The sequence below is a fragment of the Anser cygnoides genome, chromosome 2 (genome assembly GCF_040182565.1).
Source record: "Anser cygnoides isolate HZ-2024a breed goose chromosome 2, Taihu_goose_T2T_genome, whole genome shotgun sequence".
In the NCBI taxonomy this organism is placed as follows: Eukaryota; Metazoa; Chordata; class Aves; order Anseriformes; family Anatidae; genus Anser; species Anser cygnoides.
The window spans coordinates 78,296,489-78,313,266 of record NC_089874.1 but is presented as its reverse complement, the minus strand read 5'-3'; the positions used below and the strand labels follow the sequence as shown (position 1 = coordinate 78,313,266).

The 16,778-nt window shown below is 32.9% G+C and overlaps 1 protein-coding gene and 1 long non-coding RNA gene across 5 annotated transcripts in view; one reads left to right on the top strand and one right to left on the bottom strand.

Moving 5' to 3' along the window:
• The window catches only part of CDH10 (cadherin 10), a 98,870-nt gene that overhangs the window by 69,625 nt on the left and 12,467 nt on the right, over window positions 1–16,778 (top strand). For all 3 annotated transcript variants that reach the window (XM_048048410.2, XM_013179341.3, XM_048048409.2), the window contains exons 4-9: window positions 288–407; window positions 1,056–1,223; window positions 6,171–6,358; window positions 9,307–9,560; window positions 12,819–12,955; window positions 15,162–15,283. In XM_048048410.2, coding sequence (XP_047904367.2) covers window positions 288–407; window positions 1,056–1,223; window positions 6,171–6,358; window positions 9,307–9,560; window positions 12,819–12,955; window positions 15,162–15,283 — 989 coding nt within the window. The remainder of the gene's footprint in view (window positions 1–287; window positions 408–1,055; window positions 1,224–6,170; window positions 6,359–9,306; window positions 9,561–12,818; window positions 12,956–15,161; window positions 15,284–16,778) is intronic.
• On the bottom strand, window positions 334–14,161 carry LOC106034902 (uncharacterized). 2 transcript variants are annotated; one of them, XR_007158375.2, is made up of 6 exons: window positions 9,820–14,161; window positions 9,472–9,575; window positions 7,137–7,256; window positions 6,109–6,248; window positions 3,123–3,190; window positions 334–474 (listed from the first exon to the last, which is right to left on the bottom strand). It is a non-coding gene; the product is annotated as an uncharacterized lncRNA (long non-coding RNA). The 2 variants fall into 2 exon arrangements; XR_001206399.3 differs by having other exon boundaries at window positions 9,472–14,161.

The window sequence follows — 16,778 nt, the reverse complement described above, 5'->3', positions numbered from 1 at the left end:
TGATAGCAAGGTAGGGATAAAATTCAGCTCAACCACTGCTGTTGTTTACCTTTACTGACTAGGCCTTAATCATTGTGGAATTATGGAAGTTTAGGCTCAATTTGTGTAGAATGAGACCCTGAAACAGGAAAGAGAGTATCTAAAGTTCACCATAAGATAATAAACATGCTTGAAAAATCCAATCAACGTTAGCTGAAACTTTCTTTGGGTTCTGCTCAATCAGAAATTAATGTTGTTGGACCTCCATTTAGTACTATCTGAAACTAAATTGACTTTGGATGCTTCAGGTACTTCTGTGGTGCAAGTCACAGCTACTGATGCCGATGACCCTTCCTATGGAAACAGTGCCAGAGTCATTTACAGCATACTTCAGGGGCAGCCATATTTCTCCGTGGAACCAGAAACAGGTCAGGAAATTGTCATTATTTCCATTTACCGTAAACTTGTTCTTTCATTTTAAAAATCTCAGATCACCTAAAAAAAAATTAAAAGCTAACTGAAATGAAATAATATTTCTTGCTTTTTCCCTCATAATTTATAGTTCTTATACTAAATAAAAATAAAAACTACGAGTCATTACAGCTAACACTATGAAGTAAAAGTATTGTTGCAGTGGTACAATTGAAATAGCTAAGACGGTGTAAAGTTCTAAGTAAGAATATTTTTGATAAAGGCAAGATGAAAGGTTTGTGTCCTAGAAAATGTTGTTCTTTTATTCTTAGTGGTTCTACTTAGACTAATAAAAGGTGTTCTTTCCACCCACAAACCTTGCCTTGCATAAATATCTTGAATCATTTTTAGCATGAAATGTAAACTGGAAAGGGAGCTGTGATGAAGATTTTTTTATAACAAACAGATAGCCTGTTCTGAAGACTATTTATAAAGCTCATGAACAAATTTTTGTACTTTAAAGCATGAAATGAATACTTTAGGAATACATTTCACAGACTAATACCAAAAATAAATAAATAAATAAATAAATAAAAGATGTAGCAGATAGCTGCACATCAAAAATAACGGCACGATTAACAATTTTTGTTTGTTCTTTATTTAAGGCATCATCAGGACTGCTTTGCCAAACATGAACAGAGAGAACAGGGAGCAGTACCAAGTTGTTATCCAGGCAAAGGACATGGGAGGCCAGATGGGTGGATTATCAGGGACCACCACTGTGAACATCACTTTGACTGATGTCAACGACAATCCACCTCGATTCCCCCAGAGTAAGCTGCATTTAATAGTTGTCCTGCACTCTAAGAGCTTCAAACTAAAGAGTTTAGCAGTCACCATCTGGTTTAATTTAGAGTAAATCTAGATTACAGGGCACACATGAACAGCAACAAAAAAAGGCTTATGTACTGATTTATTCACTATTATTAAAGCAGAATATTAAATGTTACAGTATTTGTTTGTTAGGAAAACAGTTACATGATCAACTGTAACTACAGAAGACCTGGGATACCTTCCAGTACTATGGGAGGCAGTTGGAGGTGAAATAATAAGAGCATTAGAGCAATGTATTTCTTTCCCCTTACCTATTGCTAAATTCCTAGACACTCCCCCATTGGAAAATAAAACATGTAGTAATTGTAGGTATGCAGAAATGTTTGAACTGTTTTATCTGCTTAAACATTTAATCATGAAGAACTTGGAAAACAAATTACTTGAAGGAAAACAAGCAGATTTGTATTTTTCCAGTTACTGCTACAAAATCTGATAGATAGAAGATTTCCCAAAGTGAAATAAATGGCATTTAACTTTTTTTTTTTGATTGCTTATGTTTACCAAAGGTAAACAAAACTACAGGTTTTCTTCTGAATCCACTAAACTGGAGTACAACTCCACTAAATCCAGTAGTTACTGATGATCAGCCTTCAGGCTCATAATAACAGAACCAGTTTCAAATGATTCTGATTTAAGCATGTTCTTTATATCACAAATGGAGTACATAATTTTGTTCAATGTAATTTTGTTGTTAATATATATGCATTTAGCTAAGATGTTTATCAGCATGTGATTTCATATACTCAAAACAGAAAAATCATGAGCAATTGAGTATTTACAGTTTGAGCATTTCCCCACAGGCCCTATTCTGGACAGAATTTATTGTTAATTTGTCATTTTAAGTCCCTTTGTAATTTCACATTGTTTTGATTTATTACATTTTTAGTTTACATTTATATATGTAGGATTATGGTAATTCCAGTGCTGTGTAGGTGAGGAATGCTGTTTTACTGCTCTCTAGAGCAATTTAGGAAGACTTTTCAAAGATGTTGCATGTTCAAAGCTTTATGGAAAAGCTAATTTTAACAGTTATACTTAGGACAGCATATAAACTATGCATTGTTATGCTCTTCTTTTCATTTCTTTTTTTTTTCTTGTTTCTTAAACACCGTGTAAAATTAATAACTAGAATGGCTTATTCAACTTTTTCAACTTTCTAGACTGTTTTTATACGATTTACATGGCAGTCCAACATCATATTCATTGGATTGAGATGGCGATCTGCTGTTCCAGAAATATCTGTGCATTTTTCTGTTGTCAGTGTAAATCAGATAGGACCTTTGCTTTAAAGAAATTCTGTCTTACTCTCATAGTTGGCATTTTTATGTTGTTTTGTTTTATTTGTTTTTCTCTCTACTCTCCACTGATAGTCATGCTACATACAAATGTATGTTTCACTAGAAATGAAATCTAAAACATTTATAAAGCTCAATGTAATTTTACAGGTTGTTTGAAATTAAAAAAAAAAAAAGCTGTTGACTTTTAAAAAATCTTTAATCTAAAAATGCTAAGAGGCATTATAATGATTCCTGATTTTCATAGAGTTTTAGGAAACTACTGGAATTGGTACTTATTAAGTTATTCTGTCCTATTGATAACGGATTTGTGTTGGGCTCATGAGATGACCATATTCATATCAGATTTATGAGTTACCATGAAAAATATTAAAAGTTTCCTTAGATTTTCACAGGACTGAGTAGCATACTACAGCTATATATTAATCAAAGGACAGATTAAATTTCTCTTACAAAGAAATTCATAGTAGTATTGTGAAGAATTCCACTTTTTGTTTTGTGTTCCTAAACAAACAAAAAACAAAACAAAAACGAACACCATACCATCGATTCCTCTGTGATTTAGAGAGAGCAGGGTCTCTTCAGGATATTTTTCTTCTCTTAAAGATCACCTGAAAACCATATATATATCAGTAACTGTTCCTCTGAGGAAACATAATGAAATTTAACATTTTATGAAGGTTCTGTACACAAAGACCATCAAAGACCTTAGACTTTGCATCTGTTTCAGTTGTCATACTTTCAGGAATTTTCAGAATTAAGGACATTGCACTGACATATCCTAAATAGAAAAGAAAAGAAGAGAAAATAAAAGTAAAATAAAATAAAATAAAAAAATAAAATAAAATAAAATAAAATATTTAAAATAAAATATAAACAATATCATGGGTTCAGATGGAAGAGATTTTGAGAATAAAATTGTTTGGTAAGTACTGTATTTTAGAATTATATTTTTATTTTCTTGATTTTGTAGATCAGTATTTTCATTGTGTATTTTACAAATAGAGCTATGTAATTCCTTGAGTTAATTATTTTAGGATAAGTCAGCTCATTTTTGGAGTCTGACTCTTATTTTTCAAAGTGGTTTATGGACTTCGGAGCCTGACTATAGCTGAAACTCATGGCAGCCCATGTCTCCTGTAAGAGAGGCTCCTGTATAGAGCCTATATTGCTCTATAAAAATATTTACCTTTATACAATTCCAGAGCAAATGGGAAGAAGGGTAAATATGAATAAAGTTGCTCTTTCATTCTTTATGACTGAGTGACACAGGTTTGTAGACTAAATCTTCCACCTAACGTCCACTTTTCTTCATCACTCACTGAAGTAAATGCAAACAGTAAATGACTCTCCTTGGGGAAAAAGCAATGACAGAAAAAGGATTTACAGAGGAGTTTTGCAAGAATAATTCCAGTTTTTGTAGTTTACATTCTGATCTGGTGCCTTAACTTGCACTGCATCCTGTACGTAGTCAAATGATTTATAGTCTTCAGTGACAAAAATAATAAAAGGGAGTATCACATACCATGGTAGAGATTTCTGTTAATGGATAAATTAACCATAAAATTAAAATAGTCTTTCAGATGATAGATTTCTGGTTATTTTTATTCTTTATTTCCACTGCCTTATTAGTACTTGAGGTTATGAATTCTTAGCACTTTCTAGATAAATAAATGAGTTGGGTATTGCAGTGGGAATCAAAGCAGTGTCCACAAGGCACAGCTTGGGGTTGTGGTTTAAAGCACCCCAAAAAAAAAAATAAAATAAATAAAATAAAATAAAATAAAATAAAATCAGAGAATAGTTGACACACCATAAAACTAATTATAATGTATAAATATTAATTGAAAAAAAAAAAGTAGTATTTCAGCATAGTCTCACATAGTACTGAAAAATACTAAATGGGAGCAGAGGCTACTTTTTCTTCTTTTTTTAACATTAACAGATTACAGAGAGATTATATACTAATGTAGCAAAGTACACAGATTTAGGTTTTATAGAAAGGTAATGAAAAATGTCAGAGCAAATGCAAGATAAATCACTTGATTGAAACACCAAAATGTAACTGCATGAAAATAAATTCATTATAAATAGAATATGGAGTGTATATGGTCATAAAGTATTAATTCTGCTGCTGTATATCAGTTTTATATGAAAAACTGATGAAATACTATTGTACGAAATTCAACTTTACTCTTTTCCCTTCGAGATTTAATAAATAAGCTATATGTGTTTTTTTTTAAAGTTTTTGCCTTTTTTTTTTTTTTTTTTTTTTAGGTTTGCAAACTACAAAATAATGGCACAGAAAAATAGTTCCACAGAATGAGAGAAACTCTTAAACTTCCTAGTGAATAATGGGGCATTGGTTTTTTTTTCACTGTGTCTCCTTAAAACCAAAAACAATCCCTCTGTCATTCTCTAGTTGCCTGACAACATACTCTGTTAAAAGACACTGATAATCCCCACCAGTGTTTTCCTGAATATATGATAAGGTCATGTTGCTACTACTCTCTCCCCATGATTCTTTCTGATCACACAAAACTATTAACTTCCTTTATGAACTTTTCTGTACTTCTTATCTGTAACTAGGTATGTATGTTCTGCCTTTTGGGTAGCCTATTCCTTTTTCCTGTTGATGGTACTGGCCTTTATCACTTCCACTTTTGTATTACTGTTAACTGAGTTGTCTTTCTAACTCACTTTACTTAGCTCATGAAGTGTTTAAGTAAAACAACTAATCTAGAAACACTTAAATAAGGGCAGAAAATAAAATGTTTTTCAGTAGAGCTTAGATGACTTAGTATTTGTCATTGGAATGGCAGCTGTATCTGTATTCATTTTAAAATCTTTTTTTGAGAATTTTTCTTAGTGCATTATGTGTCACACACCTTTTGCTACCCTACGTTCTGATGGATGGGATTAGAGATCTCAATCCTTATTTACAGTTTAACAGGATGGCTAAGACATAGAATACTAAAATGTAGAGTAAGATATTTATTTTAATTCATTGCAGCATTTCTGAATGAGGACAGTTTTACTCCTGTGTTTTTTATCTGTGCTATGAAACCACAATAAACAGATGCAACTGAGCCAGAAGAAGGACAAAACCAAAACTGCAGTGTTCATGAGTCTTAATCAAGCATGAATTACTGCTTTAACACGTGTAGGCACAGTTTCTGCTTGTGGATTTTCAAGAACCTTTCCCTTTATTTATTTAATATTGTATCTGACTATTTAATTTTGAAGACTGAAATTTCAATCTGCTTCTTATAGTTGGATGGAGAATGTAGCGAAAAGTACAAATAGATACAGTTGATCCTTCTTTGGGATAGGAATATAGAAGCACTTTTAAATCCCATTTTTCTACAATTTTGTTTTTCTACAATTTTGTTTTCACTTTTCTACCTAAACTTTTTTTCATGCATAGTTCTCTGCCTCATACTTTGCCCACCCCATCTGTATTAAAAGGGAAAATCTCTAGAATAAAAGATACACAAAAATATGTAATCAGCTATTGTGTGACACAGACATTACTTAATGCTTGTGTAGTGGCTTGTGGGGCTCCTGAGTGGCTCTTTGTTTCTTTGACAGGTACCATCCACCTCCGCATTCCTGAGTCCTCCCCAGTTGGGACAGCCATTGGCAGCGTCAAAGCCACTGATGCAGACACTGGAAAAAATGCAGAAGTAGAGTACAGAATTATAGATGGTGATGGGACAGATATGTTTGAAATTGTGACACAGAAGGACACTCAGGAAGGCATCATAACTGTGCGAAAGGTGTCTATTCAAAAAATTTCACTAAGTGATTTTGCTGTCAATGTTACGGTACAAATGTTCATTGTAAAAACATGCTTGGATAATGTGATGGCAGTTCTAACTGCTTAGCACTTGCAAGCATCCCCCATTGGTGACTGAACAATACTATTTCCTTTCAAGCTGAACTAGAAATAACAGGTGGCAGCAATATCTCCAAGACACAGAGTAGGTTTAACGCATTAACAAAGTGTGCAAAAAATGGACCATCCCCAATGTTAGTATCTCTGTGACTTCAAATAAAGATTTAATTAGTATTCATGCAACCTGTTTTCTTCAGCAAACAATGCACAGTTCACTCATTACAGAGAGACTTGGGCATTCCTTATTTAGATTTTCATCCACACAGAGTCAAATTAGGAGACCAATGATCGACAAAACACAAATACACTCATGTAAGCTGTCACAAGCTATATTGTTTTGTTCATATTTCCAGCAGGTCAGCTGGTACAGACATAAGCAGTGCATAATGATGGTGTTCTTGTTTCAGAGGTAGCTTTAGTTCTGCCCTGTTTTTCATCTCAAAGCACTTTCAAAGGTTTAAGATCTCAAAGTCTGAAATGCCATTCTCCTACTCCTCAACATTTTCCCTTCCAGAAGTCCCCCAGTCCTTTTCTTTGGGATTGTGAGCATTTCTAAAGAGTCTAGGGAGCATTTCTAACACAAACTATTGCTTATATTAGCTTTTTTAATAAATCACCCTAAGCATAGCATAACAAATTAAACACTACTATACCACTACCTCCTTCTCTGCATCTCTTCATAATGGCAACCAAGGTAAAGATAAATTCTGCAAAGATGACATTGAGTTCCTTTTTGACCTCTATATTCTTCATTGTTCATAGTCAGCATTGTAGTTTATCTGGGAAGGTATGGAAACACCAAGTTAGGGGCCAGATATTCTTCCTTTTCATAGAAGTTTGCAAAGGCTTCTCTCAAGCTATTCTCTTCTTGCTTGCTTGAGGTTTTCCATGCAGACTTCTATTATATTAAATCAATATAGTCTTGAAAAAAAACAGTCTAATAACTAGATCAAACATAAAAAATTCATGTTATAAGACAGCAGCTCCAAAAGTGTCACCAATAAGTAATAATGAACAAGATCCTCTCATTTTGTTATTAGCAACCTGACACACTCTAAAATTTTCAGGATGCTTTCTCATTGATAAATAAGTAGCTTATCATTCAGATCTCACAGACTAGCTAGTATTGACTAGCAAGGGAGAAGATACCATGCTCAGTTTGTTCTTTTATGAAATTATTCATCATTTATTTATTATTTAGCCACTTTGATTGTGATTTCTGTTTTCAATGGTGAATAACTACAAGTAACTGGTGTTCTTTTACTGAGCCCTTCAGTTACTAAGTCTCAATTTAACACCATCTGCAAAAGAACTTACAAGCTTTTCTACATATGTTTCCAAAGATAAAATAATGCTTAAATTCATTGTTGCTTTGCCACAATCTCATATTTGTGGGCAACACTTTTGTTCAGTACTGGCAATGTGTTGGGATACCCTTATAATCCACACATTTCATATCAATGTTTTGTGGTGTAGCCTGAAGAGATGTCCAAACTGTATTTGAATGTACTAGTAGCACGGTAGATATATCTGTGTGATGCACCATCTAACAAATTAAGCCTGCTAATTAGAAAAAAGTAGGACTAACATGGCTTCTTTGCCTGTAGGCTTGAAGATAGCATCCCTTAATAGCAGCATGCTGCACTTCATAGACACACCAATAGTCTCATATAGCAACACTGTTCAGAGAGTTTCAGATAGTTCAGATAGCACTACTGTGTTTCAATTCCTGGGTATATTCATAGATATTCTCCCTTCTGCTCTGACTGCTTTTTAAAACAAGTGTGAGAGTAGAATTCATTGTCTGGACTGCATCCTTCTGCTCTTAAACAGACAATTTAAACTTCTAGGCAGGCATTCTGGCATCTTGCATGAACAAGAATTTGTATTTAAAAGCAGCAGAGAAAAATAAAAAAAGGCATAAGTCTTCTACCATTCGTTTTGATGAATGAAAATGACTAGTTCGATATCTCCCTGAGATTTGGGCGGAATTAAAGATGTCTTCTTTGTGTTAGAAAGGTAAATTCTCAGCCTGCTCATTTCCTCGGTATCATTAATTAGCTAACACTTCACATCTATGACAGTTAGAAACATTTGAAGAAATAGAGGTTCTTTTGTACCCACTGAGGTTTCTAATTATAACCCTGAACCTTTCCTCTTTCTATTTTAAAAAGGAAATGCTGACAAAAATGTCAAATCTATTTTGAAAAAAGAAAATCTCTGGTGTTTGATCGATGAAATTAAATGAAAAGGAACAAGATTAAGCTCATACTACATGTAGAGAATTTTCACAGTTCCCCCTCCCTTAAAAATAATGAGCAAACAAATAAACACAAACACATTGCTGATATTGAAGGCCAGCTACATTTGTTTGACAATAAGGATACTCAAGCAGTTTTGAGTACCCAGGCATTTATAGTATTTCCTGAAAAAGTATTAGTATTATGCACCTTGTTCTGCAATTTCAATATGTCCAGTCTGTATTTCAAATATTTTAAATACTTGCACGATTATTTCATATCCTTATGCTTGTGAAAGAGCTACAAAGCTAACCAAATAATCAGTAAATTTGCACTGAATATCTTTTTGTGAATGGTGCTATGTTAATTCAGGTAATATGTAGGAACAAAATCTCCCCCTAAAGACACTGGAAATTTCCTATTAGAGAAATTGGTCTTTATGTGGAAAATTTGAACCACAATAGGGTTCCCAGAACCCAGAACAAGATCTGACAAGACTTGAGTCCTTCTCATTTTCCATTATGTATATAGGTCAACATCTGTTCATACATAATGTAATTTAATAGTTTATCATCATCTTCATTTTTAGCCACTGGACTATGAGACGAGAAGGCTTTATACATTGAAAGTAGAAGCTGAGAATACCCATGTGGATCCACGCTTCTATTATCTTGGGCCTTTTAAAGATACAACTATCGTGAAAATCTCTGTAGAAGATGTAGATGAACCTCCTGTCTTCAGCAGATCTTCTTACCTTTTTGAAGTGCATGAAGATATTGAGTTGGGGACAATAATAGGAACGGTAATGGCACGGGATCCTGATTCAGCTTCAAGCCCCATAAGGTAATACACCATTCTCTTCATATGCATCATTTGATACAGAAATTAAGAGAAATAGTAAGAAGGTGATTATGTTTTTTCTCCTATTTACTAGTGTACAAGTGATAGACAGTGTTGAGAATAGTGCTATCTGTAAGCCTCAGAACACCTCAGGGAACAGCCATTCACTTTACACAAGACATAAGAAATGCTTTTTAGTATGTCAAATCTCAGAAAACTTATAAAATTACACACTGATTTCAAGTAAGCTCTTCAGGACTACCTGTTACTTCAGAATATGAAAAAGTGCCAAACCAGTCTTGGGGCCAGGAAGGAGACAGAGCTTTAAATTCTTCCATCACTCCTGGAAAGTATGCAGTGCCAATCTCATTCTGCTCTGGTTGGAGCTTCCTGCTGCCAGTGTGATAGCTACATGGGATAAAATTATCTTGGTGTATGCTCAAATACCCTAAGGAATTAGACATTAAAGAGTAATATTAAAAAAAAAAATCTTTTATGTATATATTGCTTGATGCATTTAGCTAGATGATATCTAGCTGAATGTATTAAATGACACTGTTTTCTTTTGCTTTTGTTATGCTACAATGCATAAAATTTAAGAAACAGGTAAGACAAAGATGGCCAAGTTGGTTATGTCTGTCTGAAATACCCAACAAAGTACAAAAAATACATTTTAGCAAAAGAACTTTATTTAATGACTTTGAAGTCAATTGCCACATGCTTCTTAATGAGGCCCAGGTGGTAAAACTGGATTAGGAATGGAAACTGAATCTAATTTTCTCCTATGGTTATTTGTGTGTATAGAAAAGATAGCAGATGAAAACACCAAGCCTCTAAAATTTAAGACTATATAAATAACTTAGCATTGCATCTTTATCCACTCTACTTGCATGAGACAACTGGCAATTTTACCAGTTATGTTTTCATAGTCATGACTAGAAAAAGAACAAACTTGGTGTTTTTCCTCATTTTGTTTCTGACACACATGATTAATTGAAGGACTGTGGCAGGTATTTCTCTCATCAGTATCATTTACACAGACTAGCAATTTAAAGACTATTTTATATACTTTTTCTGTGTCCAGCTGACGTTTCTGTCATAATTGTGAAGAGGCAGGTATAGCAAATAAAAAGGGCAAAGAAATTTCTAGAAAACAACAACAACAACAATAACAACAACAACAGCAAAAGAGGGATTATTTAGACTTAGTTCATTAAAAAATAAAAAAAAATCGAGTTATGCATGATAATTTGCTTCACACATTTTTTTTATCTTTCATTTAATGCTACCTAGCTGAAGACATGTACTTTAAAACAATTTGTACCCTATAGATCAAATTCTTCTCTTCAGTATTGGCTCTATCCTTCAACTTGCAAAGCAACATTACATACTCACTGAAATGATAATTGGCTAGAATACATTTTCATAAGCTTTTACTTCTTACAACATCAATATTAAATACAAAGAAAAATGCGTTCACCCCAGAAGTGAACAGGTAGCATTTAAACTAAATTATTTTGAAGTTATGTTATTTTGAAATTTGAGCAATTTGTATCATTCTTTAATACTGCTGTTAAAAAAACAACAGCAACAACAAAATCACAGCTTCAGGTTGTAGAATTGGCTTTGATTTTTAACTTTTTTTTTTTCCTTTTAGCTGTTGCTTTTCAAATATTAACTTCTTTGTATTAAAATTCTAGGTAAGTTAGAATTCCTACTGTGCCTGCAGCTTCTTGTTGCAATATTTCTTAATTTCTGTTCAATAAATATGGTGGGGTTTTTTTGAAACTAATAATTTCTTTAGCACTTGCTGACCAAATATGAAATGGTATAGAACTTTAATGAGACAACGTGGCATAGATTTTGTTAGACAGAGAAGTGATTATTGCCTGTTGAAAAACTGTTAGTTAGATTGCTATCTAAATAAGCTATTTTCCTCACTAAAGTTCTTCCATGGATGAAGTAAAATCACTTATTTATCATATGGGCCAAATAGTCCTAAATATAAATTCTCTGAGAAATAGATTCGTTCAGGTAACTTATAACTTAGTTGTTATGTATAAATAGGCAAGAAAAAACATTTAAGCAAGTCTTTCCTGCAGTTTCAGATGTTTTGTTTTTTGGCTGTTCTAACTTTTTTGGGATTGTTTTTTGTATTCATTTTGGTGTTAGCTTGTTTGTTGCTTCATTGTTTTTATATATTTATTTTATTGTGAATTGAACAAACAAAACCCACCAAAATGTTACAGATGTTATTTTTATATTACAACATTTTTTTCATTTGGCTCAATCCAGTTAAATACTGTAAGTAAAAATAGATACACTTTATGAAATGTTTAGGTCAGTCATAAAAGTTCATAAAAACATGAACATAAACAATTGTTTCTATCAAATTGTACAAGTACAGTAGATTTTTTTGATAAATTGACCCAATTCTGCCAAAAGTAGACAAATGTTCTGTACCTCACAAAATATTACACTTAACTCCACATCAAAGGTTCGATCCTAGCTTTGAAGGCCGTGCTGATTATTAGAAAAAATGATGGAAAGAATAATTTGCAGATTGTAGTTTAACATTTCTGCCATTTTATGTTAGTAGAACTTTTGCCCATGGAATTGTAGCATCTATAGCACCATAGAAAGTCCTTTGACATCAGCATGTTCATAAAAGTGAAATTTCTGCATATGAACTTATTTTTTATATATTTTTTTTAAATTTAATCTCCAGTAAATTAGCATATCCTAAAGTATATAAGTGTATAAGTAAAGTATAAGGAGAGCTTATAACACTACTTTTGAAAAGCTCAGAAATTAGCTGTCTGTCTCAGTCTGAAGGAACAGTACATCAAAGAGAATTCTCCTGTATGGATTAAAGCAATCCTTGAATTATATTGAAATTCTGACTTATTTTTTATGATTCTCATACAGGTCTATAAAATTTCAGATGATCAAATACTACGCTATTATATCATATTTATGAAATTCTTTCAATTTTTATTCCTCATTCTACAGAATTAACCTTAAGAATTTTTATAAATGTGCATATGCAATTTCAATTTTAGAAACAACCATTAAAATAACTTTCAATGATCAGCGGGGGAAAAAAAAAAGCACCAAATTTACAGAAACTAAATATTTGTTTTATAAAAAGCAACCTTTTTAATGTAATGTATATAACCTGAAAAGTGTATTGACTTGCTGTGAAACATGCTTTCTTCCATTTTCTATCCTTTTAACAATAATTTCTTTCTTTCTGTGCAGGTTTTCTCTGGATCGTCACACAGACCTTGACAGGATATTCAATATTCATTCTGGAAATGGGTCCATCTATACTTCTAAGCCACTTGACCGTGAGATATCACAATGGCACAATCTTAGTGTTATAGCAGCTGAGATCAGTAAGCCAATTTTTTTTTTCATTCAGTTTTCCTTAGCCTACAAAGTTACAGCTGTAGCTCCATGCAAAAAAAAAACAATATATATATATAATAATAATAAAAAATAATAATTTCCTTCCTCCCACCCAATTCTGTAAGATATTCTTGGAAATTAAATTGGGGGTAGCTAACAGCAGCTATCTCCATGTTGCTTTTTTCCCCCATCTTCTTCCTTCAATGACCTTTAATATCCAAACTACTTCTGAAATGTCACCCAATTAAGTAATAACACTGGAGTGATTTTATTTCCTTTCTTTCCTTTGAGGAAAATGACAGATTTTGATGTTACGGTAGCAGAGTTCAAAATGGTAATCTATGCTTTTGTCTCTTTAGGTTTCTTCATTTCCTTAGAAATAATTTTGTTATCTCTTCCTTTGGTATCTACACCTACAGCTCTTGGAATCTTACAAGTTAGTTAGGTTCCGCTTGACCCCTAAGATGTAACATTTCTTAGACTGTTTACATCATCTTTTTGTAGATATTTTCATGTTGAAAGTACAGAGGAAAGCAAAGATCCCACTACATGGTTGAGATTAACTCTAATCCCTCTGCCAGAAAATTTTCTAAGGGACAAAAATCTGATCTTTGAAATCAGCTAGTGAAGGTCATGTGTTTTCAAAGACACTGATTTTTAGGGTTAATTTTAAATCACTCAGAGAAGCAGAAGTTGCTGATCAGCACAACTGGCAGGAACTACACTGCAGAGAACTAAATGGAACATCGTGTCCAGGCAATTAACCAATCTTAGCCTGCCCGGTACTATTTCTGTAGTCAGAGCCCAAGTGTCTCCTGCAGTAGGCTGGTTGTATTGAGCACACCCAGTAGCTATATTTATTTTTTTTTCTTGCAGTGCATGTTCATGAGCTTGCACTCCTTCACAGTGTTGTCCACTGTTGTAAAAATACTTATCAGAAGCATTTATATACTGAAGAAACCTATTATCATTTTATACCTATATCATATCACAGTGCTCAATTTATTTCCTGCTAGGATTTAGCTGGAATAGCTAGGCTTCTCTAAAGAGGTACAATTGTTTTGGAGAAAGAATGGAAGGGGGAGAATAGTTTTTAAATATTTAAAAATATTACCTGTGAAACATGAGACAACAGGAGAGCAGTGATAAGAATGGAATGCACTTGGAAAGCTAGTATAAAAATGGAACAGGCTGTGAAAAAAAAATGTCCCAAACCCGCCACTTTAAACATTTCAGCATGTCAAAAAGATCCACATCACATTTCAGCAAAGACATTATAAATCACATGTGAACTTAATGTCAGCTACTCCTGAATATTTACTGTTTTCTTTGCTTCAGCTTAAAATGAAAAAAATAAGTAAATAAAAAATTTTGAGTCATCCCTATTGTTATTTATCCTATTCCGTTATGGTAACAAAATCATATAAATTTTAGCTACCAGCCAGCAGAATTCAAAGAAATGGCTGTACTTTTTTACTCCCAGGCGTTATTCTTGCTAGATCTGCAAATGGGAACAATGAACTTGTATTAATTAACCTATAGTAAGTAATGAGAGGGCACTCTAAATAATACTAGGGCTTGGGCATCTTGGGAGGTAGAGGGAGTAACTATTGTTGGTTTTGAACCTAAGGTCTGAAAATCTGCATTTGTATTTTTAAGGCAATTTAAACATAAAAAACTCTAATTCTAATCACTTCTGATTTTTATTGGGATATTTATATTGGCTTTATCAGAATTTCTCCCTGCTTAATAAAGGCACAGGAAAGCTTTAATCATATGTCTCTTCTGTGTAAAACAAATCAGATCGCAAATCATTTTTAAATTACAAATCAAAACCAAACATCAGAATGATACCCTTGAGCCCACCAAATTAACAATTTTGTCATTATAGTAATGGGCATACTTTTCATATGCTATATTTGCATAGAACATTAGCAGTGGCAGCCCCTATTTTCATGTAAAAAAATAAAAAATTAATTGCTCACTAGATAACAACACATTGTTCTTTTTTTACTCTAAGCAAGACATCTCCTTACTTTTCAGCAGACCTGATTCTTACCTGGTACCAGTTTATATGCTACATTTTGATCAATTCCAAGCCTAATTTTAAATGTCCATTGCTCATTAAATTTGGAAGATAGAATAATTTTAGTAGGAAAATAAGCTCATTATTCTTCTATTTTCTCTTGTCAGACAACCCCAAAGATACTACTCGTGTTCCTGTCTATGTAAGAATTTTGGATGTTAATGACAATGCCCCACAGTTTGCTGTATTCTATGATACCTTTGTCTGTGAAAATGCAAGAGCTGGACAGGTATGTGTTTGATACTTTCCACTATCCAACTTTGCTATGGCACTCAATTGTAGATCATTCTTGTGTGGTGCTTGGGATAAATTATGTCCAAATTATCTTTTGAAATGTTGAAAATGAAAGTAACAAGTAGCTCTGTAGGTGAGGCTTAGAGTGAAATACCAATGTATTACAACAGAACCAGTGTGTGAATTACCACTTTCATCAACCTAACTCTTTACTATTGTTAAATCCTAATTAGATAAGCCCAAGAGACATGGACATAATTAGCTTTGCCATTACCTTCACAGAGAAAGCAAGATGTTATATTTATCTACTAAAAAGTTGATTTATTTTCAATAACTTACAAGTGGCAAACCTCAGATATATTTCAATTCATTCTGATGGTGATTACAGCCTACATCTGTCACCTTTGTTTTTCTTTTTCTTTTCCAGTTGTAGTATTTGTCTTATTATCCCACCAAAAACTTTTGAAAATAAAATACAAACCATACATTTTTCATCTGGGAACATATGATTTTCTTTTGCTTCTTACAGGTTACAGAAAGCATACTTTAATTTATGTGAAATGACTGCAGTGCTCAATATCCAGTTCCTAATAGGCAGCTGCTTATTAGAACTGTTAAAAAACGGTTTTCCTATTACAGCACAGCATGTCCCAGAGCACAGTCAGCCAGTAATAAATCCTCTAAAACAATCACAATAGAACCTCAGTGTAAGCATTTCAGCACCTTTGAATAGAACATGGAAGAAGTGCCAGCTTGTCTTAACTGTTTCAGTCCTACAGGTATCACATTCAGGTTGCATCACAAGTTTTGCATTCAGGTTGCCATTTGTCTTTCTAGAGCAACAGTTGGAAATTATAACAAGGGACTTACAAGGTTATAACAAGGTTCAAATTTATAATATATTAAATACTTAACAATATTGAGTAACATTTGCCTCCTAGTATATTTTTAAGATAATTAAAGCTGATGGATGAATGGAAATTCCTGACTAAAAATCTAGAATTTCTGACAGTTGTAGTGTCTACTATGAATGCTAAAATAACATTTTAATGAATTCAAATATAAGATATGGATTGAGAACTGAAAATGTAGAAAAGTGAATTTTCTTTTGCAGTTTCGCCAGCATCTCAGGTTGAAAAAAAAAAAATAACCCAGAAATCTTATTCTGTTTGAAGTTTTAGAATCTGTTTTGTCCAGGTTTAATAACGATAGAGAACACAAGCAGCGTATTTTCTATATAACAGTTGTATTTTCAGGTAAACGTACTTTGAGATATCCTTTTCTTTCTGAGCTACCTAAAATATTTAAGTTAATATAATTTTAAAATAAATGTAAAACTTATTTCTGCATTAAAACTCAATTTCTGTTTACACTCAGAAATGGCTGTCAGACAAAAAAAAAAAGACTAAGTATTTATAACTAATAAGTAAGAAGCTAAATAAGTGTATACCCATTTATTTATTTATTTATTACCCATACCCATTTATTTG